The 23,644-nt window shown below is 39.3% G+C and overlaps 4 protein-coding genes and 1 long non-coding RNA gene across 9 annotated transcripts; 3 read left to right on the forward strand and 2 right to left on the reverse strand.

Moving 5' to 3' along the window:
• Positions 1-710: 710 nt before the first annotated feature.
• On the reverse strand, positions 711-4,118 carry LOC103975412 (eukaryotic translation initiation factor 3 subunit F-like). The gene is made up of 6 exons (XM_065096601.1): positions 3,885-4,118; positions 3,036-3,115; positions 2,369-2,637; positions 1,393-1,514; positions 1,207-1,320; positions 711-1,120 (listed from the first exon to the last, which is right to left on the reverse strand). The coding sequence occupies exons 1-3, from the start codon at positions 4,089-4,091 to the stop codon at positions 2,553-2,555; spliced, it is 372 nt and encodes a 123-aa protein (XP_064952673.1). The 5' UTR covers positions 4,092-4,118; the 3' UTR covers positions 711-1,120; positions 1,207-1,320; positions 1,393-1,514; positions 2,369-2,552.
• A 568-nt stretch (positions 4,119-4,686) lies between these two features.
• On the forward strand, positions 4,687-8,365 carry LOC103975411 (14-3-3-like protein). Of its 5 annotated transcripts, none has more exons than XM_009390368.3 (6): positions 4,687-4,819; positions 5,217-5,652; positions 5,755-5,833; positions 6,368-6,490; positions 7,952-8,068; positions 8,153-8,365. In XM_009390368.3, exons 2-6 carry the CDS (start codon positions 5,246-5,248, stop codon positions 8,210-8,212), a joined length of 786 nt encoding a protein of 261 aa, XP_009388643.1. In that variant the 5' UTR covers positions 4,687-4,819; positions 5,217-5,245; the 3' UTR covers positions 8,213-8,365. The 5 variants fall into 5 exon arrangements, with proteins under 5 accessions (XP_009388643.1, XP_009388642.1, XP_064952674.1 ...); XM_009390367.3 differs by having other exon boundaries at positions 4,696-4,837; XM_065096602.1 differs by lacking the exon at positions 4,687-4,819 and adding an exon at positions 4,914-4,982.
• A 4,575-nt stretch (positions 8,366-12,940) lies between these two features.
• On the forward strand, positions 12,941-14,336 carry LOC135605030 (WUSCHEL-related homeobox 3-like). The gene is made up of 2 exons (XM_065094705.1): positions 12,941-13,355; positions 13,938-14,336. Exons 1-2 carry the CDS (start codon positions 13,044-13,046, stop codon positions 14,205-14,207), a joined length of 582 nt encoding a protein of 193 aa, XP_064950777.1. The 5' UTR covers positions 12,941-13,043; the 3' UTR covers positions 14,208-14,336.
• A 2,208-nt stretch (positions 14,337-16,544) lies between these two features.
• Positions 16,545-18,131, forward strand: LOC108952156 (uncharacterized). The gene is made up of 2 exons (XR_001976744.2): positions 16,545-16,723; positions 17,870-18,131. It is a non-coding gene; the product is annotated as an uncharacterized LOC108952156 (long non-coding RNA).
• Positions 18,132-21,142: 3,011 nt separating this feature from the next.
• On the reverse strand, positions 21,143-23,604 carry LOC135604850 (uncharacterized). The gene is made up of 3 exons (XM_065094505.1): positions 22,888-23,604; positions 22,630-22,776; positions 21,143-22,543 (listed from the first exon to the last, which is right to left on the reverse strand). Exons 1-3 carry the CDS (start codon positions 23,602-23,604, stop codon positions 22,229-22,231), a joined length of 1,179 nt encoding a protein of 392 aa, XP_064950577.1. The 3' UTR covers positions 21,143-22,228.
• Positions 23,605-23,644: the final 40 nt, after the last annotated feature.

Raw genomic sequence — 23,644 nt, forward strand, 5'->3', positions numbered from 1 at the left:
CATGTGGAGCCTAATTAGTCAAAAACATCTACTAACTTCATAGTTAATCTAGATATTATCACACCGAGATGATGCTAAAGATAAACTTGTGCCTGTGCAAGAATCAAGGTCATAAAAATCTACCAGAGTTAAGTCCAACAATGTTTGATAATCAAGACAAAACACAATAGATCAGACAACTTGAGTATTATTAAAATTCTACCATCTGGTACTCTGGTTAAGAACAAGCAACACTTTGGTAGGACAAAAGTGCTCAACTTACAATCAAAAAAATATAACCCATTCTTGTCAGATCAAAAAAATACTTGATATACACTTGAGCCAAAAAAAATATTCAACCCACTTTCAAATTAAAGATATCCGGTCTATTCTCATCAACTATTAAATAAAAAAAAGTTTAATCCTCTTTGATCAAATAATAATTGTTTAATCTATCTAGGCAAAAAAAAGTTTGAGCTACTCTTGTCAGGCAAAAAAAAAAAAAAAATTCCGATCTACCTCTTGTTGAGTTAAAAATGTCAAATACTTCGACAAAAAATGTTTGACGCACATTGATCGGGCAAAGATACCCCCGGTCACAATCCAAACGTTTAGAGCATCCGATATGAACTAATTGATTAAATCACTTCCCTAAAGTATATACGTACATCATGAGCATATGAAGTGTTAGATCCATCAAACAAAGCATCATGACCTAATGAAATATATACTAACACTACAACAATTTTACCTTCAACATGAAAATTACAGAAAAAATAGACATGCCGAACGTCATGGCTTGCTAGTTATGATAGGCATGAAACCAGCACATTCGGTACAATCTTAAAATGATCCATTACAAAAGTTGTGGCAGAGAGGTAACCGATCTTGAAAATGTTGAAAACAAAATACAAAATTATCACTAATAACTCATATGTTGACTGTAAGGCCATCGATGGCGACCACACTGAAAAAAAAATCCAAGAGCAGTCAATATCAGCTGAAACAGCACAAAAGAACTAGCAGCCTCTTTGCAAAATTGGAGGACAGGTTACAATATCTGAGCAGCCATGTTCAGCTTCTCTACCATGCTTAGTTGTGTCCTAATGAGGCTTGACAGGTAAATCAATGCAAAATTATCCTGTACCGAAGAGAAAAGGTTTAAATAAGCAATGAAGAAAGCAAGTGCAAAAGAAATCTTTTAAAATTGCAATAGAAATCCTTCACCTGAATTATTTTGTTGAAAACATTGTCAAAATCAGTTGCAGAAATTTTCAGAACGGAAGCCAATTCATTGGCAAGAAATCTACCAATATCATTATCTGGGGCCGCTCGTCCCTCCTGAAAGGTACAACAACACATTTAGGTCCTAAACCAAACAAGGAAGGGTAAAGAGATCATAGAGACCGTTACCACAACATCATCTACATATTTGTAGATATCATCAATCAGAGAATACAATCTCTTTGTTGAAGCTTCCATTCCCTCCAAGTCATTGGGGAGCTTGTCAGTAACAGTAGTCTTTAAGATGTCAGCTGTCAAGTCAAAAAGCAAAGCAGTCAATTTTTAGCTCATTGACTGTGATGCATAAGTTACAAGCTCTTAAAATACATTTGATAAAGAAACCATAAGAATCAAATTGAGACAAATTAAAAAAATAAATGTGTCTTAAACATCAAAAGTACAAAATAAAGGTCAGCTTAATTTGTTCAATAAGTCTAGATAGAGAAAAAACATCATGTTGATTAAAGACAGCTTGAAATGGATATCATGTGAATGAAAGAAACAATATCATGTGAGTGAAACCCGCTGGTTGAGCTTCACGCAAATTTTTCTCTACCAAATTCCTGACAAAACATCCATGGATGCCATGGCAGGTTATTTCCAATCAAATGAAAGCAAAGACAGTTCATATATGTGCAAGCATATATAAAAGCTTGTTTATGCAGGATGTATTTGATCAAGGACTTTATTTGGTCAAATAGAGTCAATATTTCTCCAACTTTTTCTTTTATGGAACAAGCGCCAAGTTGATGCAGTTCAATGTACCATCTTGAAAGATAAATCCTGAAACATAAAAAATAAACCTATAACCCTTCATCTCTTCTAAACATGTTTACATGAAGATCACAGCAGCCAAGATTTAATATGTTCCCTCCACAGATTGTCATGAATAAAGGTCATTTTGCAACAAAGACTTTAACAAAGAGGACCTGCTAGAAAAAGAAGAGTTGGCAGGAAAAAGGTTTATCCTATTAGTTCTGCAATATAAGCATGTATGAAGAACAAAGCATATCTAGCAACCAAGTTATATCAAGACATCCCTTTCTAACATTGACAAAGAAAGACATATGATATATATATAAAGCAATCCATAGAAAACCCATACATCCAACTCTTTCTGCTTCAATCATCTTCAAATCAAGATGAATTTCTTGAAATTGCGCTGCAAGAGGCCTATCTCCAAGAGACAAATTGACAAGTATATAAGCTTTTATGGAAGCTTGTCCATTTCTTAATCCAGTATCAACTGTAAGATGAATGGGTGGAAGAATATTCTGTGTATCTTTAAATTATTTAACAGCTTCTTTAAGTTCTTTTACATAGAAGTCATGTATCAATGCACTCCCACCAGAAACACCAAAGCCAGTTGAAAACCTGCACAAGGTACATTATCATTTGTCTCAGCCAGCAAGTACCTCAGGCCAAAATTTAAAACATTACTATGAAACAATTCCAATAAGATATTAGTTGTTACTATATCTAACCAGCTAAAGTGATTGTAAAAGGAAAAATAATTGATACTAAGAGATCTGATGTTTTAACCTAATAAGCAAAAAGAAAGCTAATAACACACAAAAACAAGGTTTTTGAAGTTAAAGAGAACCTACTCGACTAAAGAAATTAGTTGTAGCTAAACAAAACTATTAAATATTGCTAGATGAAAATAAACTATGGCCACATAAAAAAACATGGTCAGTGTCACAAGAGTACAAGTAAAGAAATAGATCAGTGAAGAATTGGAAGGCAGTTCAAAAAGATAAGAGTTATTTTACCATCCAACTGTAACTTCCTTGGGATTCACCTTTAGGTGGGACATGTACATGTTATTGTGGTAATCAACATCTAATGCAACCTGAGCCAAGCATGTCGAAGACAAATTAAGACAAATTAAGATGTAGGAAAAATGAAAGTTTACCAACAAATGAAAATCATTAGAATAACATTGAGTGATAGACTATTGGGAACTAGATTAAAATAACATGAAGCAAGATTGAGGTGTGTATTTTATCTCACTTTAAATTTTAAAATCCAAACAAATAATAGATAATCGATTGCTATCATAAATTAGATGTAAAAATGAAGATCACTTAGAGCAGCTCTAATACAACATGTTGCGCATTTGATTATTACAATCAAGCTAAAGTAAATTTGTTTTATGCAGAATAATTAGACTGATTCAGAGTTTCCACTGTAGATTTGGAAGTGAAACTAATCTAAGATTTCCTTGTAAATTCTACAGTGAAATGCTGAGGTGCCCAACTACAAAATCAGTAAATCTTCAGCAAAATATACTTGAAAATGTTTGTGCGACATAAGGTTTTCAAAAATGGATGATCGTAACACAATTGAGAACTCAAGATATTATGTTTGGCACGCAATGGAACACTGCCAGAACATCAACTTTAAGTTGATGCTTGACCATGAAGGTGTAGAAACAATCGTTGGATCGTTTTTGGAGGTACTGAAATTAAATTCATCAGGAGTTGTCATGAAGCCGGTAGACTTCATTTTAGATTTAAGTTTGTGAATCTTTTATCCAACCTCTCTTCTCCACTTCTTTCTCTACATATGAATATATGCACACAACTATGCAGCGAGATTCGACATTGGAAGAGGCACACCTGGTCGGCGGGCTCGTTGTGGAGGACGGCGTAGGAGTTCTTGATCTCAAGGACGCCGTCGGAAACGGAGCCAAGGAGGGTCCCGATTACGCGTTCGGCCTGGTCGGGGCGCCGGACGTAGCAGTCACAGATGTTGAAGCGGACAACGGGGTGCAGCGTCGCCGACGGGATCGGCGACGGCGGCGGGAAGAACTCTATTACCGCCATGAGATCGGTGCGCGGCAGCGCTTCGGGTTTTGGGGGACAGGACAGGAGAGAGAACGTCCTATTGTTGGGCTAATAGCCCGTGCCGGCTGTAATTTTGTTTATGGGCTGGGCTGGACTGATTTCGGGTATCCAAATGATCATCATATCGGATCATCCACAACCCGCGATCATCAGATTCGCTTCGGTTTCCAACACTTGCGGAGATCCCACGTGGAGCTCTATGACGTTATCTTGAGCCATGGGGGCCAAGACCCGCACTCGGGATACTAGTCTTCCGTGTTTAGGGCAGAACGGGGGATCCTCTCTCTCTCTTCCACTGCCCGGATGACGCGGGGTGCCGGTCAATTGGGGAGCACCGCATCGGGCGGCTCGACCAGACCGTGGTGCGCGTGGTCCAGGCGATGGGCGGTCGTCGTAGCTCGGGACTCGTGAGCGGGCCACCCGATGCCCCTTTTCTGCTCCGACCACGTATTAGATCCTCCGTCCCGAAATGAACCAGCAGAAAACTAACACCCCTCTTTTTATTGGACAACCCTCTGGCCCCACACTGAATTTTAATCACGAGAGACGGCTAGAATCTGTGCGGGTAATATACGAACGAGTAGAAGAAGTATTTTTCTGATCCCCACACCCTTCGCCAACCCGAACAACAGATGAAGATCGATCGATCGGCTTAGCTCCATCGTGGACAACAAAGCAGAGCCCTAAGCGTCTCGCTTCGGTGAAGGGTATTCCACTTATCGCCGGTTCGTTTCTTTCGATTCCATACCCTCTTCTATGCCAGATTTGTTTACAAGTTTCTGTTCCTGATTGTTAGATCCGAGTAGTCCATTTTCTGGGGGAGAGTATGGGGACGTATTGGTGAATCGGTTTGACGCCTGATTTCTTTTTGTAGGGTTAAAGGTCTTCTTGAAAATTAAATCGAATAGATGAAATGGATCCATAGGGCATCTGATTTGTTTCCGTTTCCAGATTGGAATCAACTGTTTTATGATACCTTTTTTGCTTTTGTTTTGATTTGTTTGTTGCTTTTTGATTGGGAACTACATAAATGCTGAAATTTTGGCTGGGATCTGATGATGGGCAAACATTTTGATGTCGATCTGGTCTTGTAATTCACCACAGAAGAGGTTCTTTCGTAGAGATCTACCGAAATGTCTCCGGTTGAGTCGCCGCGCGAGGAGAATGTGTACCTGGCCAAGCTTGCGGAGCAGGCGGAACGGTACGAGGAGATGGTTGAGTTCATGGAGAAGGTGGTGAAGACGATCAACAAGGAGGAGCTTACCGTGGAGGAGCGCAACCTCCTCTCGGTGGCCTACAAGAACGTGATCGGAGCTCGCCGTGCGTCCTGGCGCATTATCTCCTCTATCGAGCAGAAGGAGGAGAGCCGTGGGAACGAGGATCACGTCGCGTTGATCAAGGAGTACCGTGGCAAGGTTGAGGCCGAACTCAGCAAGATCTGTGACGGGATCCTGAAGTTGCTTGATTCCCACCTTGTCCCCTCTGCAACTTCTGCGGAGTCCAAGGTGTTTTACCTTAAGATGAAGGGTGACTACCACAGGTTAGGGGAAACGTCTTTCTTTGATATGAAGAATAAATTTGTACCAAAAATGAAGATTTTTTTTGTTTGGTAGTTATGATCTTGTTACGTTATCGTGCTTAGGTACCTGGCAGAGTTTAAGACTGGAGCTGAGAGGAAAGAAGCCGCTGAGAGCACACTTGTGGCTTACAAATCTGCACAGGTACACAACATTATTGTTTTAACCTACTGATGATTCTTCAATCATTGCCATCTTTGTTCTGGAATAACAAAGATATAATTTTTTTTTAGGATTAGATTATTAGTGAAGACAGAGATATTAAAGGTAACTTTTTCTGAGGTGGATTAATGAAATGAAAAGAACCAATGTACTTTGGATTCACGATGAGGGCTTAGAGGATTTAACTTCACTCGATAATATTATATTAAAATTCATCTATGGATAAACTATCATGGGGCCTGTGTTGCAGATGAAGGGTTGTTTAACACTCTCCAGTTACTATTTATTCTTTTTTTTTTTAATTCTAGATGTTGCATTGAGCCATTTCATTTTTTTGAACTTTGTTTTCATAAATCTTTTTTATGTTCCTTCATATACCATATATGTATATAGTTATAAAATTTGTAATTATTCGCATCATTATTTTTTTCTTTTAGCGCATATTTTTCTTATGTAAAATTTTCAGTATGTTTTGGTATGTTTTCATTTAAATTTGACAATTGGCAAACTCAACAGGATATTGCTTTAGCTGAATTGGCTCCGACTCATCCAATAAGGCTTGGGTTGGCACTTAATTTCTCTGTGTTCTACTATGAGATTCTTAACTCACCAGATCGAGCTTGCAGCCTTGCAAAGCAGGTTTGTTTCAAATATCCCTGCTGAATTATATAATCTCCAATGGTTACTTACATATCTGACTTGATGTGATCCTTAGTTTTGCATATATATTTTAACCTTGAAACACATGGTATTGTAGAATAAATAATCATAAGAGAGATTATCGCACTTCGACACTTCATTTTGAAGATCAAGCTGTGGATCCATAATTTTCAATGAAAAATAGCCATGTTGATATGATTGTTTGAAGCATAAATAACAATTTAAGCTTCATTCTCGGTCAAGTATTAATCTAAATAGTGTTCATATTATTCTAGTTATAATCTGAGTTTGAGTTTTCTCATCTTTCTGAAATTGACTGATTGACGTCACTGTTTTAGATTATTTATAATGCATTCTTATTTTTAAATTGTGCATATGAGCCTTATTTCAGTTTATGTCTTTGTTATCAGTGCATTTTGGAATCATTCTTTTGAAGATACAGATGACTTGTCATAGCATTTTGTAGAAGTATAATATATTTAAATAGAGGGTCTTTTCACTTAGATTTCATTATATTTTTTTCCTCGATAGATTTCATTATTGAGAACCCTACTGAGTGCAGGATCTATCCTATAGAAGGTGTTGCTGTAACCTTGTAAGGAGCTATTTAGTATGAACTTCTGTTTTGTGGTTGGCTAACCCTTACTCTACTGTCTTCTCGACTGTCGGCCTTATGACCTAACTTCTGATGCATTCTTCTTGAGGCATCTTTACAAATCCTTGTTATAAATTGCTCTATTTACTGCTTCCATGCAAAATTATATTATTGTATACAAGGTTGGGTCTACATGAAACCCATTACCTTGTCTTTGAGTCAATTGGCTTTTAATACATTGACCAAATGAAGATTTTAGTTGTTCCAATTTCTTATCCTTGTTAGTTTTCATTTATTTTGCCTGAATATAAATGTAATTTACTATAAATGTTTATGCAAGTGCGAGTATATGCATGCTAGATGCGCTCAGTCATTTGGGAGTTTGTGGTTTGCTTCCTTTCTTGTGAAGATGCATAATATGTGCATAGAGTTTCTTGTTATTTCATTTGGTAAATATCTGTCACATATTACTTCATAGTAGTAATTAAATACTTTTTTATGTATTTTTACACATGAACATGTAAACTTGTACCTGCATATTTTACATATGAACATGGATCGGTATATGTTTATTTTGAGTTCTGGTCACTTCTGCCAAATAAATGCTACTTCCCCAAACCTGATAACCTAATAAAGTTGGTCCACAAAGCCAGTTTGTCAATTGGTCATATTCATTCTGTCGAGTCTCAAAGTTCCTAGGTTTCTTTGGGACATGTTTGATGATGGTCTTTAAAACATTCGTAGTTTCATTTGATTCCTGACTTACCAACTCAGCGGGTTGATCTGGTAATTTGGTTGACTCAGTTGAAACATTTCTTGGAAATTTTACTTATTGTCAATTGCAGGCTTTTGATGAGGCCATTTCTGAACTGGATACCTTGGGAGAAGAATCATACAAGGACAGCACCTTGATCATGCAGCTTCTCCGAGACAACTTGACATTATGGACCTCTGATATCACGGTCAGTTATACTTCCTCTGATTTGTTGATGCTGAACTCTGTTGATGCTGTATCGTGTCTCATCCAACAAGTTATTGCCTGACAGGAGGATGGAGCTGATGAAATCAAGGAAACTCCAAAGAAGGAATCTGGAGAGGGCCAGTGATCTCCAATTAGTTGCTTTCTCGTGCTGATAAGAATGTATCATTTAACTAGATGCTGTCAGGATCTTGTGCTTTTTTATTGTCCTCTTTATGTGTAGAGGACGACAAACTATTCGACAATTATTTTCTAGTCATTGGATTCTCCTTTGTCTTCAGTAATTTTTCATCATGATTCTTGATGGATAATTATCTACCTCTCGCTATTGGTAGCAGGGAAAATGCTGGGTGTGACTGGTTGACTTCATGGGGACCTCGACATTTGCAAATTTTATTATGATCATTCTTCCTGTAGATCTATTTATATCATCAATATGTATTTTAACATATTGAAATGGGACAACGTGTGATCCACCACTCTGTGCCTTACTTGTGCATCTTGAAGGACGACATAATCTATGCTGTTCATCTTTAATCATATTTCATCTTTTATACAGAATGACACCGATTAAAAATTGAAGTTTCTAGACTTTTTTCCTGTCATATGTGGGGGTTGTGTTGCTTTGGCTTTTATCATTATCTACGCCTGCCTGTCAGATATATATTTCTCCGTGGATTTCTTATTTGCGAGGTTTTCTTTGATTATGTATATACACAACTCTCAATGCCTTAAAAGACATCAAGGTTTATCGTGGCAGCTATTCTGAGCTAAGCTGGCTGGCAGCATAAATCCGGTTAGTAGTTTCGCCTGATAGGCGATTCTTAGATTTGTATGGGACTTCTTTTTTGGTTTAGATCTTTCACCTATTTAAAGAGCTTCGGCAAAGTCTTTTTGTCTCCTCTTTTGAAGCAGCCAAGAATCAACTTTTTTTGTTTCCCCCACTTGAGCAACTCTAGTCGCAGTAAACCTAACTTGTTTGATGTTTTATTACCGGCTATGTTCTGGGCTTTGTACATGCTGTCTTGGGGCATTCACGTGCTGTAAGAAAACTAATATATCATGAACATGCTTCCGTATGCTTTGTATTGCTCCAAGGCTTAGGAATCAACCTATCTGCGCATTACACAATCTCGTGTGTTATAGATCTTTGGTTGTTCCAAGACATGCATGTAGAGGTTAATGTTGCCATGCTCCCTCCGTGCTTTGAGATTTTGATTCATGGAAGTGCCAGCAAATTAGAATATGATAGAGGTTAAGGTTATAATTATTGTTTCTTTTTATTTATATATTTGCTTTCGTTCTCATTTTTAAAATCTTATTAGTTAGTCATCCTTTTTGGATTCCCACATTCAATTTTCTTTTCTTTTCTGAATGAACTACTTACATTTTTACTTCCCATCCCAAAATATATATGATGCCGTCGTTACCACCATGCCGCTATGCATTCTTTGATAGATTTCATTCTTCTTTCTTAAAATATGACTTGTAGGATCTGTGGCTACGACATAAGGTTGTTTCCTTGTTCATAAATACATATTTCAGTATTCATAAATTATTCCTGAAAAAATACTTATAGGAGCAAATACTATCGTAATCATAGTTTATATTATTACATTATATGGACTAAAACCAGTCCATAATTTTGTTTCCCTTTCAGATGATATCCAAATGATGCATATTGTTTTACCACCCCAACTCAGCAGACTATAGTAATCGATGTCAGATTGTGATTTAAATCCTCCTCTGTGATTTCTAGTGTTCATGCACTCCCTGGGCTTTGGAGATCTTATGATTCTTGCTGCACCATACTCTCAGGATGGGGCTCTTGCAACCTCTTACATTCTAATTATAATCCGTCGGCACAACTCGATCTCAATCCAAGATGAAGAGCAGGAACTCTCATGGGAGCTATAGTTGATCTCGTTTGGTGTACATGGGCGTGTGTCAGTGTGCATGAGACAGTTCAAGAGACATGTAGAGAAAGCAGAGTACGATCCAAGGAACGGTTCCCAACACAAACGAAGAAGATCTCGGTCAAACCCACATAGAACCCGATGGGATCTCCGAACAAGAGACAACGCTGCATTCTGGTCAACACCCAGCAGAACCCTCTCCGGCCTCTCTGACAATTTTTGGTTGCCGTGATGTATCTTTCCTGATCAGTACAATAAATTTGACTTCAACCCAGTCATATGGCTGATAACATAACGAGAACAGTTGCAGCGGCTAACACTGATCTCATCAGTTGCTGAACCGTGTTGAAGGTGTTTGGATCTCTTGGGGGTCTCGAGGACTTGCCACCGACTGTTTCCCTTTAAATGGGGATGGAGAGACTTCGCTTGGATTGTTGTCGGTAGAGACAAAAGGTTTAGAGATGCAGCAGTAGTGGCAGCGGCAGCAGCGGCAGTGTTGTGGGAGAGAGAGGGGTGGCGTATGAGAGTAGAGAATGAGATGATTTAAGAGATGATGAGGGACAGGTCACATCACCTTCGATCCCCTACTGCACACAACTCTTTCTTTTCCTCCCTCCCTACTGAACACCTTCATTGCTGCTGGTACTTACTGCATATTGACTTCCCTGCCACCTCTTATATGTCCATCAATCGCATTTCCTCCACCCACAATCCAAAATTTGGATAGATCAAACATTAATGCATGCATATATGTATCTCTTTCCTCTTTCACATCAATGCTTATTTACTACAAGTTGCAAGGTGAGTAAATATTTGTCCTAGAGGCAGATTTTTAGAGAGATTTGGAGCTGGATTAATATAGACAAGTGAAATCTAGCATCTGAAGCAGATATGACTGATAAGATTAGATTAATCAAAGAAATTGATGTGTACATATACCGACAAGAAAGAAGATCTCTAGAAAGCAATTTGATCCAGCTTCTTGACACCAGTTGACTACCTTTGTTGTCAGTGCATCAAATAAAAAGGAAGGTAGAAAGAGAATAATAGATAACAACTTGAATTCGTTTCTTCAGACATGATGTAGACTTCTCATACTTTTTAACATTCTGCTTCCCATGCCCAGACTCATTTATTTGCTAGTTAGTTCTTTGCAATCAAATTAGTTTCTATTCCACGAAAGCTTGGTCAACTTTTTCCTACCATTCATGGAGAATTGTGCAAGGAGAATATGCTTTTAATACTGAGTTTTATGTGATTGCTATAACATAAGATATCAGGTGAAGAAATTGTTGCACACCCCAACATCAACTTCTTCTTCCAAGGACCTGAAAAGTTAACTACAGAATGAATCTTTTGTGGCTTTGTTTTGGTTAGGGTTGCAGATATTGTCTCTTTTGCAACAAAAGTGTGCCTGACAATTTTGATCGATGGAAAAGGAAGAAGAGTATATTCTGAAGAACTTAATTATCTCAGCATGCAAACACTTGATGTGTACGGAATACGCAAAACGTATGTAAAGAAGCTCTCATCCTGAATTCATGCAATGAAGATAAACAGGTAGCTTTTCGATATCTTAACTAAGTATCCATTAGCTTCTTACCAGAGTTTACCAGCTTAGAAGAACAGTACGTCCTCCGAAGAGATCCTTTCCGCGCTACAGTTACAAGGTGGAGTACTGAAGCTGCGTGCTGAACTTAGCTATATGAGATGCCTCAAAGTTCTGCATTAGCTTTACGAAGGTACACCGACTTTAATAGGAGTTTGAGAACAACTATCGTAGCTATTTCTAGCCAATGAACTCATCGCGATCGCCATTATCTCCTGCAAGCATTCATGTTCGCAAGAAGAAGATGACCTGTTGAGGAGCTCCTCCATTATGACAGCAAAATTGACTTGTCCTTGCACAGCACTGCAACTTCGTATGCAGTGAAATCCCTTTCAATTCACTACAGTTGCTCCGAGACGAGCAATGCAGGACCGGAATGTTGATATCTTGCCAGTTTCTGTATGTCTCCATGAGGACAACATTATGCAGCATCTGATCCATGACATGCAGATTCGTACTTACAGAAAAAAATCACAGTAAATACGGTTCTCAAATTAAAGTTCTCGGAAGAAAGACATTGATGAACGTATTTGTTACGGAAGTTTGAGATCCAGAGATGAGAAGCTGGAAGAGTAGGGATCTCTCTGTACACCTCGCGAAGAACCGTAAGGGGTGTGTGTGTGTGTGTACGTGGTGGATTAACACCCCACTTTTATGGGAGCATTATTGACATGGTTATCCAGGCTAGAAAGTGGTGGGGGGTGAGGGAAGGTTTCCAACCATGTTGGTGCCACTTGTTCCATTCAGTAGGCCATTAAGTGCCGGGAAAAAGATCCCTTCTTTTGCGTAGAAGATGGCAATGATCGAGATGAGACACATTGGATGGTTGGATTGGATGGAATTCTTTTGCTGTCTACTTGAAAATGATGGTTGCTTGTCACAAGTCACCTGCTTGTGTCCATTTATATGCAGAGATGATTGCTGTATCCCTATAGGGGAAGTTTCCTTAAGGGAGTCGAGTGATGTATGTCATCATCACATTCTGATTAACATCCAATCAGAATGTTAGACTAACAGGCATGTAACACCAGCTCCGTGTCATTCCCTCTCATTAATGGCACCTGCCACCTCTCTCTCATTCACCCTCTCTCTCTCTTCGTCTTTCTGATTCCTTACATGCACAGAAAAGGACCTAAAAGAAGTAAAAATGAAGACAAGAAAAGAGAAAGCATTCAACTCGTCAATGAATGCGTCTGTGAAGAACTGAGAACATCAGCATGACAGAATTCCCCTCTCTTTTTTCCCCTTGCTCACTGTTGCACCTCCAATGTCTCCTTACCAAATCCCTTTTGTCTCTTCCTCCTCGCTACCTCTCTTGCACATACACCCACAAACCTACAGCCCTATCTCTATATAACTTAAAACCTAAAGGTAGCTGAGGAAGCCAGAAAAAGAGGCAGTGGGGGATAGGAGAGAGGAGTGGGTATAGAGAGATGCCTCAGACTCCTTCGACGAGGTGGTGTCCAACGCCGGAGCAGCTGATGATACTGGAGGAGATGTACAGGAGCGGGGTGAGAACCCCGAATGCCTCTCAAATACAACAGATCACGGCGCACCTCTCCCTTTATGGCAGGATCGAGGGAAAAAATGTGTTCTACTGGTTCCAAAATCACAAGGCCAGGGAGCGGCAGAAGCTCCGCCGGAGACTTGGCCGGCAACACCAACTGCTCCACCAGTCGGAGGGCCCCTCGTCTCCCACTCCTCCACTTCACAATCAAACCCCACCGCCTAACTTGCTCTACCAGGTCTCTCTCTCTCTCTCTCTCTCTCTCTCTCTCTCTCTCTCTCTCTCTCTCTCTCTCTCTTCTTCTTCTTCTTCCTATTTCTAAGTTTTTTCCTGGATATAAATATCTATTAAAAGAAGAATAATATATCCTGACCCAACTCTTTGTACTGTCAAGATTTCTTTTTCCTGACAATATAAACTTCCTTTGTTACATATGTTCTCTTGATGATCTACTCTCTGTAAGGTTTTGCATGGATATCTTGTTGATTATAACTTGCTGCTTTCATACCCAAATAAAAAGACTTTGTTCACACTTTATCCTCAACATTTGCTCGAATATGTGACGCAATTAATCTTCGGGATGCTGTTGTCGTTCCCCTGCTCATGATCCATATGTTTAAGTTTGGTTTCACCCTGGATAATGATCACCTCTCTAATCACCATGGTATGGTGATGTCTCTTTTATCTGATGCTGTTTTTCTCTAATATTATATTTGATTTCAGTTCATATAACCAGGCATATATATACACAACTTTGAAAAGGATGTCATGATCATGCCAATCTAAATCGTCATCATATCAATCTTAAATTTGTGGGTAGGGCTGTCTCCAAGAGGTGCTAACCCAAGGGATGAATCTGGTCGGCAAGCTGGAGGCTGGAGAAGGCCAAGAAGAAGAGCCGGCGGCTAGCGATGCAGTGTACACTCAACCATGGATGACTATGATGGATGGCAGCGCCGCCGCCGCCGCCGTTCCTCCTCCTTGTTGCAGGCCTCTCAAGACCCTGGATCTCTTCCCCACCAAAAGCACAGGCATGAAAGATGAGTGCAGCTCCTCCAAGTCTTCCTCATGCTCCACGTCCACCAACTAAGTGCAGCAGCAGCCCCTTTGTGCTCATCTAACTATCTGTGACTCAATCATCTGCCAAGGCTTCCTTAGTCTTCTTCTACGTGTTTGCTACTTCCATTAGTATAACTGTTTGCTTTAGTCAGTGGATATGTTTCTGTCATGTAACTTTTAGGTCTACTATCTACGTGCACTGCTTTCTCTTTCTCTCTTTCTTTTCCTCTTGAGTCTTCCTTTTCTCTTCTCTTGTAGGTGTATATGCATGCGAATTATTAATCGAACTAATAGTTTGTGGTGTCAATACTTAATAGCCATAAAATATTACGTTTGATTTGGACTTTCGTATGATCTGTAGCATCTATTCAGATAACTTCAAAGTTGCAACCGAACTTCTAACATTGTTTACATGATGAACACGAAAGATGAAGATTAACTTTTGAGTAATAAAAGGAATATGTTTGATTGCGTTTCAAATAGAAAACCATGCATCATCTGTTTCGGTTTGGATCGACAGTTTAATACATGTTGATTGGTATTTTATGTGAAACAATTAAAAACAATCAAAAGAAAGGGATATATAAGTTGGAAAAATAATTATATATAGCTTCTTCCTTTGTTCCATGTGGTGTGTATCTCCAGAAGGTTAATGTAGAACAAGCAAAATAATCTTTGGGAAAATGAGCATATGCTGGCCTTACTTCTATAATTTTAGCTTTTTAAATCCCTCGAAACTATGGATTGGATAATTTTATCACATGCTTTTGCTATAGAGCTTAAATCACTCAAACTCCATAATAATTTTCTACTCCTGTTTAATCTTTATGAATATATTTTGGTGATTGACAAATTCTGTCTGATGAGGGGAAAAAAAAGAGTTATTGGAATTCTGACAAGATGAAATAAGGTAAGACATGAACATATTAAGATTATATAAATAGTGTCTTTTTCCCAAATGCAATACGATGTTTTAAGATATTAGGTTTAGGGAGTAATTACATATTACACTTTTAGTTAATTATGATTAGCACTTTATATTTTAAAAAATAGTATTGGGATTCTTACTCTTTCGTCAACAAAAAAAATCACATGGATTGTCATGTGCAAAAAGGGCATGAATAAAAATGATAAAAATATAATTTCATTATCTTTTAAATTATTAATTTTATATAAACTTCTCACTCGTTGCACTTGTTACCCATTGCACCCGCTCACTTGCCACACCTGCTTGCCCGACACACTTGCTTATTTGAAGCAAACTCTTTGGTATTAGTATACAACAAGTGAGCATTGGGCGAGCTGGTACACTTGGCGAGCGACAAGTGTCGTGGGCAAATTGCGAGAGAGGAATGAATAGGTTGGAAAGAGGAGACGAGGAGGAAATCAATTATGATGAGATTTTTTTTTTCATCGGTAAAATTAATGATGTAAGGATAATTGAGATTAATGTTTCACTTTCGTAGTAGAAATTTCAATATTACTTTATAAAGTATATGGACCAGGATACTAATTATAATTAACTACAAAAGGTAATATATAATTATCCCTAGGAGTTAACATATAAATTAATAAAAAATACTAATTAAATGCAAAATCCTATGATTTCAGTTGTTAATGTTCAAATCCTTGCAAAATATGAAAGAAATATTTTTTTTATTATGATATGCCTATCTTAGGTTATATATATATATATATATATATATATATATATATATATATATATATATAATGTTCCCTAAAGTAAAAAAAATTTGGATAATATTTCCTGTTCCGATTGTGGTTGACATGACTGATCTATCTGTAGAGCCTTTTATCTTTTTCGATAACGAGATTGAGCTCGAGTGAAAATGAATATTCTCACTGCCCAAAGTTAATTCAAATCCGAAACTTCTTAATCGAACCCAAATGTAGTCGTACTAAGCATTTCAATTAGCTTAATTATTTTGGCGGATCGAAAACGTCGTCCGCGGTCCCGGTCCAATTAAACCGTCAAAGCTCTCGTAAGCTAGTTGTAGTGGGCCAAAGCCGGCCCAAGCTTACAGGTGAATGCTTTGAGATTAGTAATCCTATCCTGACTACACTTGTTGGGCCGGACGAAGGGCCCGACTCGGGCCTGTTCAGTGGATCATTTGTTGAGATTTGGATTTGGAAGGTGAATGCTTATGGGTGCGCTCATGAGGACCCCGCCACCTGAGTCGCGACTGGATCCGAGGCGGGGTCGACTGCCGAGTCGTATCTTTGGGGGTTTCTGCAGTAGCAGCAGATGAAACTCGTTTGACACGACTCAAGTACTGACAGAGGATGTTCGCGGCTCGGCGCGCATCAAGAAGGGAGCTTGACGTTGCCACGTTAGCATGTCGGACCTTTGGCCGTAACATAAGTCGGTCCGCGAAGCAGCTCTTGGTAAATAAAGGTCGGACAAAAGTGGAAGCAAGGGCAACCTTTCCCTCTACTTCGCATGCTCGGTAGAACGCTTGCTTGATCACCGCCGCGAGTCCCCCACTTCCCGGTCGTATCTCGCTCGCCCGTTGCCTTCCACGGCCTGTGAATTCTCTCTCTCTCTCTCTCTCTCTCTCTCTGTATGTTGTACCGTCCTCTGATGATCGTACCTAGTCTTGCATTAGTTCTGAGATTTTCTACTCTTCATCAATTCAAAAATTTTTGAGTGAGAAGTAGCACAATCTAGGGTTCACAAGACTTTGTTATACGCCAAGCTATTGATAGACTTCATAAAGTGGGTTTTGTCATTGTTATTTCTTGTCCAATGTTGATGACTTGATGCATCTTTTTCTCTTCAAGAATCTATTGCTTGTGTGATTTCTATATGAGGGTCACTCTTTGGTACAAGACTATTATAGGGGTTAACAAAATTAAACAAAAAAAAATCTGAAAATGTGTTTACAGTATTGATCAAAATTACCATAGGATCCTTGAATTGGTTTTTATCAGAATTTTTAACACCGTCAACGATTTTACTGTCACTGTTATGATCTTTAAGATTGTCTATAGCTCTAAAATTTACTGTTGTGTTGCATTAAATTTTTGTGAGGCATGTCTTGCATGTGTCAAGTTTCTCTACCTATATATCAGTATACACACATATATGAGCTAGTGAGCCAGAGTGACATGGTTATTTTTGGTTTTGAGTCATCCTGTGTTGTCTAGTGTAATTGGTGTGTGACTTTAGATGTCACTTTTCCTGCCTCTTTTTATGGTACAAGTTCTTCATCTTATTTATTAACGATAGAGAAGCCTAAACTGAGAGCAAAAATGCTGGTTAAAATTGGAAGCTGATCTTGGTGAGGGCACAAGTATATAGTTCTTAGAGAGCTGAACTCAGTATAACATATGCTTAATACCTGATATCTTTAAAAGTTTACCCACCCACTCGTTAAAATTGTGTGATTGTGGACAGCTTCTTGGAGAGAAAGTACCTTATTTCTGAAATTGATCACATCACTAAGATTGCAGGTCTTATATGATAAAGTTTCTATAAATTCTTTGAGAATGGTCTACTATCATGATTGTTAATATAAGTATCATCATTCCATTGTCATGATCACTTGATGGTTGTGTCACCTTAACCGATATGATGGTCTCAAACTTAGCTGATTTTTGCTACATTATCTATTGTGTTCTTAAACATTCTGTCATCCAACACGCTCATACAGAGTACATGTCTGTTTGCAGGTCAAGCTACTGTTCTCAGCAATGTTGGGGTTAATGATTTCAGGCATCTATGGTGTTGTCAGCAATGTTGACGTGCATGTTCGACTTGCAGGCAACTTCGCATCACTGAAAGGGAGTTCCTGTGATATATTCTTTTTACTGGATTTTAATCTAGTTTTCCTGTGAAGCTGGTGATTTTCTTTATAACTATATGTACATCCAATGCTTTTATCAAGAAGTGTTGTTGTTGCCTTCTCTCAATTACTTCAGTGCTTTCTTACTAGCTGATTGTGGGCTTCAGGCATAATTTTGTTTCTTGGCAACTATGACTATTGATAAAAGAGATCATATGCTTTACATGGTTGTCTTTCAGAACTCTTCCCCCTTTAAGGTTTATATAGAAAACATTGAATAAACTCTTAACCCATTAGATAGTGGCTTTTAATTATATGAGATTACAGTGTCAGTAGATAATAACTATTTGTTCAGTTCTTAGAGGTTGGGAGTGTACCAATTCCCAGATCTTAACTGTTGGTTAGCTCTCTTCTCACATTTTAACCATCCATTGGTATGATCCTCATCCACAGTGGATCTATATCAATGGATGATTGACATGAAAAGAGAGGATTAATGGGATTCTTAGATTTGAGAATCATAACTCTCAATTTTGAGAGATGGAACACTCAGTCAATAACGGTAGCCTTGTTGAAGATCCCAGGCTTCAGAAATCTACATAAAATGGAAGCCTTTTATCATGATCGTTAACAGTTTGAGTAAAATGCAACTAAGAAGAAATCAGGATGCTAAATGGGAAGCATTTGTGAGTACAAAAATTCAAGAATTTGGATTGCAGCATTAGGATATTAGGTTAGAATGTGAGAATCTATATGCTCATACATTCTTCCTCTGTTTAGTGACCTACAATTTGACACAATTCCTTTTGTTTTTGGACGACCCCATTAGAGGCAAAATTCGATTACATGGTAACCGATTCTTAATCAAGACAGTTTTTTGGTACAGACTAAAGCCAACTAAAAAGATCCGATGTTTGATTTCTTCTGCAATTATTTCTACGAATGTGCTTTGTGTTACTATAACATTACATAAGTTCCTGTGGATCGATTCCATTCTTAAACAAAAGAACCTACTATTACTGCTCATTTGTAACATCCATAGCTTTACCATACCTTTCACAAGTTAAAATTACTTCTTAAACCAATAGCTTTTAGTCATGATAAGACTTTAGTCCAATCATTCTTCATAGTAAGATCCTTTAGTGCATAGAGAATAGAATATTGCACTAAGTGCAGATTTGAATAATCACATTTTGGTCAAGTAATTAGTGTGTGTTGGTAGAGTTCCTTATCTCTAGTCAACTTGAACATCCAAGTGTTTTTTTTTTGCCCCAGCTCTTAGCATGTTATGTATGTATGTATATGTGTATATATATGTGTGTATATTCTCATGAATGGACTGAAGAAAGATCCACTACATGATTAGAGGTTCCATGATCTTTTGCAAGGTGATATAACTATACCACTTGAGGGCCTCAATACTAGTTGAGCACAAACTTAAAAGTAATCTTCCTCATCATTGTGTCTCTTCATGATACTTAAACTGTTCAAAACTAGTAAAAGAATCATCATAGTCATCAACAGAATGCAGAATTTCCTAAGTCTGAAACTGTATGAGGCTTCACTTACTATAATATGTGAAGAATGCCATTATAAAAAGCAATTAAATATGCCAAATAACCACTTTTAGATAAAACTAAGAGTACATGCACACCTCTCACATTATAGATATAATTATAGTATCAAGGGCAATCTAGCTTAGTGGAGGGATTACCTAGATTAAAGGCCGACAAGGAATCACATGCAGTGCTCAACTATAGGTTTCTCCTTGGCCTTCTCCAAGGCCATGTAGCCTTTGTATAAAGATTATATTCCCAAGTTAGTGAGATTAATTTAATCTGCATTTCATCCCCTACTCTAAAGGTGGCTGCCTTGTGATTGGTTATTAGTTGCAACTTTTTTTGTTGTTCTTGTACACAATGAGATGCAACCAAGCCAGTCAAAGGTAAGGTTGCAAGTATCATTTTTTCCAAACCATGCTGAACATATCAACCTGGCTATTTACCATTAGGAAATCAAGCCGATCTAATCGATTGATTGGTTGGTTAATTGGTTAACTAGTTTAATTCATTGGAATATACAGTTTTTCAGTTAATCAAAACATTTAGTTTATAATGATTACCATTCATCATAATATTGTTTTCTTGAGTTTTAGGGTTTGTTATGAACATCTCTAAAGGAAGGTACATATGTTAGTCTATAATTGGGAAACAGAAGAGTATGGACCGCATCTGAAAAGAGCTCTTGTCCTTGTAGATGGAATAACATCTTCATCAGATTCATCAGGACGGTAGTGAACAACAAAGAGCTTTTATTTAAACCTAGTAATGCAGCAAGCATAATGACCCTGTCATGCTAATTGGAATATGGAAGCTTCAACATTGCTCTTTTGGTCTATGAGTTTCTTGCTTTGTTCTAGGCTTGACTGATCGTAATGTTTATGATAGCTTTGTCATCTTCATCTTTGTATGCTATAACCATTTTATGCAACATGTTTATCTACAAATTGCTATTGTTATCGAAGAATGTAAAGTAGAAGGGATTGGGCTGCAGGAAAAGGGGGACAGCAAGAAAATTCAGGAGTTTTGGCATTTGGAATCCCATTCAATTATGTTTGCAAATGCATTTGAATTAAGAGAACTCTTAATTGCTGATAAGCATTTTTGTTATGAGAAACATTAGTAAGTACATCTTTAACTAATATGAACTGGTCCTCTGTGAAACTTTGGATGAAAGTAAAAGATCTAGTGTTACTGGTGGATGATTGAACTGGGACTCAAGCAAGAGTGGCTACCTAAGACAAGTGAATCTGAAGAAAGCTTGTGTTAATGGGATTTAAAACAGGGAACAATCCTCCTTGATAAAATAAATTTTACATGGACTAATTTAAAAGTATAAGATCCACTGCGGTATCAAAATTTTGTCAAATTGGTGGAAAATTATGCTATTGCAGTCATTTTATAGTTGGCCTATATGTAATGCAGGCCATCCTATTCAAGTTTCCAATCTTCAACAAGATGAGAACTTTTGTAGCTCACTTTTGTTGAACATGAGTATGCTTGTGTTTTCCTACTCAAATGTATATATATCAGTTTGGTACCACAAAATTCCCCATGCTAATGCACTATTATTTAGCCACTAACCAATGTTGTATACATTTTAAGGATCACTTGGCTCTTCTCTGTAAACTACAAAAGTTAGTTTGAAGTAACTTCTGTGAAGGTTATAAGAAAACATTAAATAATTCCATGAGATGGGCTATGATTATTGAGGAGATTATTCCAAATTCCTAAAGCCACTCTCCACATTCCCTCACTCCTTTGACCAAAAAGCTTTTGCTTCTCCATGACTCTCTCTCTCTCTCTCTCTCTTTTATGTACCAAGAGAGAGGGAGAGAGTCTGTGTGGAACTTACTTTATGTCACCAAAGCAAATGTCTTTGGAAATTTTGCTAACTTCAGTCACTTCCACTCCAACCTCAAAATTCTGTCGAACTGATCATTAGCCACTAAGAAATTAGCCTATGATTTGATTAATGCCTTTTCTTTTTCCCAAGTTACAATCCTTGGTTGCAAGTAACTTCTAAAAAGAAAGATGTCAACCACCATGAGCTGATGAATGGATTGGGTCATCATGAAGGCCCCAAAATATGCATCAAACACTTTTATCATCAAAAAAATCTTGTCCTCTTTCTCCCATTCCTTTTGACAAATCAACCTCCCTTTCCCCTTGTGTTATTTTTTTGACAGCTAACAAAGCTACAGTTTCTTGGTAGAATAGCCTAATATTGATATATTCTCTTACTGATCAAAGAGCAGTACAATACTTTCCAAGTCCCAAAGACAACACACTAACATCTTGGAAGTGGTCATGCAGCTCAATGGGCCCACTCAGCATAGACTGGCATTGTGGCAGATTGGAGCCGACTCCCATTCTATGTTAGCTGTGAATCTTTGATGTCTTTGCACAAAACCAAAGCAAAGCGACTCAGAATCTCATGTAGAAGATTTATGACTGTGGCATCGAGACGAGTGGAAAAGCTGCGACATTTATAGAAGTATCTGACGAGAACAGAGAGGAAGGGAAGCGACGACACCCTGACTCAAACTGCCGGCTGCTGCCTGAGGTCGCGCTTAATGGCGACAGAAAACCACAAGAAGTATTCACTACTACAGCTGCTGCTGCTGCTGCTCCACCTGCGGCCGACCTTGCAGTCCTTCACATGTCTCTTTGTTCTTTTGTAGGGCTCAGGATAGATTGTTCATGGAGAAGACGTCGGTGAAGCTGGCTAAGAGGTCCTCGTCGTAGGAGCTCTCGCCTTCGTCGTCCGTCGCCAGCGCCGCCTGCAGCTGGCTCCACCAGTCGCCTCCAGTATCGCCGCCAGCGCTGCAGCCGTGATTTGCCTCGTAGTTGTCGTAGCCGCAGCAGTCGAAGCTCTTGACCGCCGTCGTATCTGCTTTCATCTCTATCTCGGTCTCCGTCTCCGTCTCCGGCTCGCCGTTCCTCGCAAACCGGCCCTTCACTCGCGGCCGGCTGTCCGCCAACGTCTTCCTGCATGCATACTGGAACGCGACATGAACAACACATTTGTCGACGAAAATGGTGAAGAGTGCAACGATCGAGGAGGAACAATTTGATGGATACACACAGTGATCTTCCTGTGGAAGTTCCTTTGGTGGCGCTTGCTGCGATACCTCTCGATCCTTTCCTTCCTCTCCTCGGCACTGTATGGCCGTACTCTCCCGGCAACGGCCCCTTCTTCCTGGATATAATTCTCGTGCGGAGCATTCATCCCCTGCCATGAAAATTAATCGAACAAGAGCAAAGATCCGAGCTTGAACGTTAGAAACGGATAAAACCTAGATTTTGCGAGACAGGAACTGAGAAAGGCGAAGACTTTGGTGACCTGGAGGTCGCCGGTGCTGAGGACCCGCCGTGCTGGATCGACGTTGAAGTCGGAGTAGTCGCAGGCGGAGGAAGAAGGAGACGATGAGAGTGGCAGCAGCGGCGGAGGAGGTGGGGGGCTGAGGGAGTCGGGAAAGTGGTGGTGAATGGGCAGAGAGTGGATGCTGCTGTTCCGGTGCAGGAAATAAGCGGACTGAGAGGAGGTACAGGGAGGAGAAGAGGAGGGGAAAGGGGGGAGGCAGCCATTGCCGTCGGAGAGGAGGGCGTGAGGAACGGCGGCGGAGCAGAAGACCGAAGGGAGGAAGGTGGAGTCGCCGTACGTGGAGGAGCGGCAGTAGAAGGAATGGAACATGGTGGTGGATGCGTTTGAGGAGAGAGAAGGGGAGGCACGGCTTCCTTTTAAAGGAGCTCTTGGGAGGGAGAGGAGGTGGCCAGGGGTCCACGAGCCATGACCAAGGTGGGCTGACCATAGTGGGCCACGCAAAGGTGCAACAGTGGGCCCGAAACCAGTGCCTAGCTGCTGACCACTGTCCCGTCTCTGTTGCAAGACAATATTAGGTAGCCACTGAGCCCTGTTCTTTTGTCTTATGGAAGCCACAGAGGGGCACCGAGCGGCGCACAAGACTGGTAAGCTTGGAGTTGGAATCCCGCTCTGCTGCTGCCCCACTGTCCTCCATTGCTGCCCACAAGGCAACCTGTTCCAAAGGCAGCATGTCATGTAGCTCAAGGTAGGTGTTTCTGCACATTACCTTGCTTTG

The sequence above is a fragment of the Musa acuminata genome, chromosome BXJ2-2 (genome assembly GCF_036884655.1).
Source record: "Musa acuminata AAA Group cultivar baxijiao chromosome BXJ2-2, Cavendish_Baxijiao_AAA, whole genome shotgun sequence".
In the NCBI taxonomy this organism is placed as follows: domain Eukaryota; kingdom Viridiplantae; phylum Streptophyta; class Magnoliopsida; order Zingiberales; family Musaceae; genus Musa; species Musa acuminata.

What these genes read in the sequence shown, in the direction of transcription:
- LOC103975412 (XM_065096601.1), bottom strand. Translation starts at nt 4,091, where the DNA reads ATGGCGGTAATAGAGTTCTTCCCGCCGCCGTCGCCGATCCCGTCGGCG. An exon ending in ACAACGAGCCCGCCGACCAG is followed by an intron (nt 3,116 to 3,884) that starts GTGTGCCTCTTC and finishes TGCTTGGCTCAG; the next exon opens with GTTGCATTAGATGTTGATTA. An exon ending in AAGGAAGTTACAGTTGGATG is followed by an intron (nt 2,638 to 3,035) that starts GTAAAATAACTC and finishes TACCTTGTGCAG; the next exon opens with GTTTTCAACTGGCTTTGGTG.
- LOC103975411 (XM_009390368.3), top strand. Translation starts at nt 5,246, where the DNA reads ATGTCTCCGGTTGAGTCGCCGCGCGAGGAGAATGTGTACCTGGCCAAG. An exon ending in ATGAAGGGTGACTACCACAG is followed by an intron (nt 5,653 to 5,754) that starts GTTAGGGGAAAC and finishes TATCGTGCTTAG; the next exon opens with GTACCTGGCAGAGTTTAAGA. An exon ending in TATGGACCTCTGATATCACG is followed by an intron (nt 8,069 to 8,152) that starts GTCAGTTATACT and finishes ATTGCCTGACAG; the next exon opens with GAGGATGGAGCTGATGAAAT.
- LOC135605030 (XM_065094705.1), top strand. Translation starts at nt 13,044, where the DNA reads ATGCCTCAGACTCCTTCGACGAGGTGGTGTCCAACGCCGGAGCAGCTG. An exon ending in CGCCTAACTTGCTCTACCAG is followed by an intron (nt 13,356 to 13,937) that starts GTCTCTCTCTCT and finishes ATTTGTGGGTAG; the next exon opens with GGCTGTCTCCAAGAGGTGCT.
- LOC135604850 (XM_065094505.1), bottom strand. Translation starts at nt 23,604, where the DNA reads ATGACATGCTGCCTTTGGAACAGGTTGCCTTGTGGGCAGCAATGGAGG. An exon ending in TCAGCACCGGCGACCTCCAG is followed by an intron (nt 22,777 to 22,887) that starts GTCACCAAAGTC and finishes TTTTCATGGCAG; the next exon opens with GGGATGAATGCTCCGCACGA. An exon ending in ACTTCCACAGGAAGATCACT is followed by an intron (nt 22,544 to 22,629) that starts GTGTGTATCCAT and finishes GTCGCGTTCCAG; the next exon opens with TATGCATGCAGGAAGACGTT.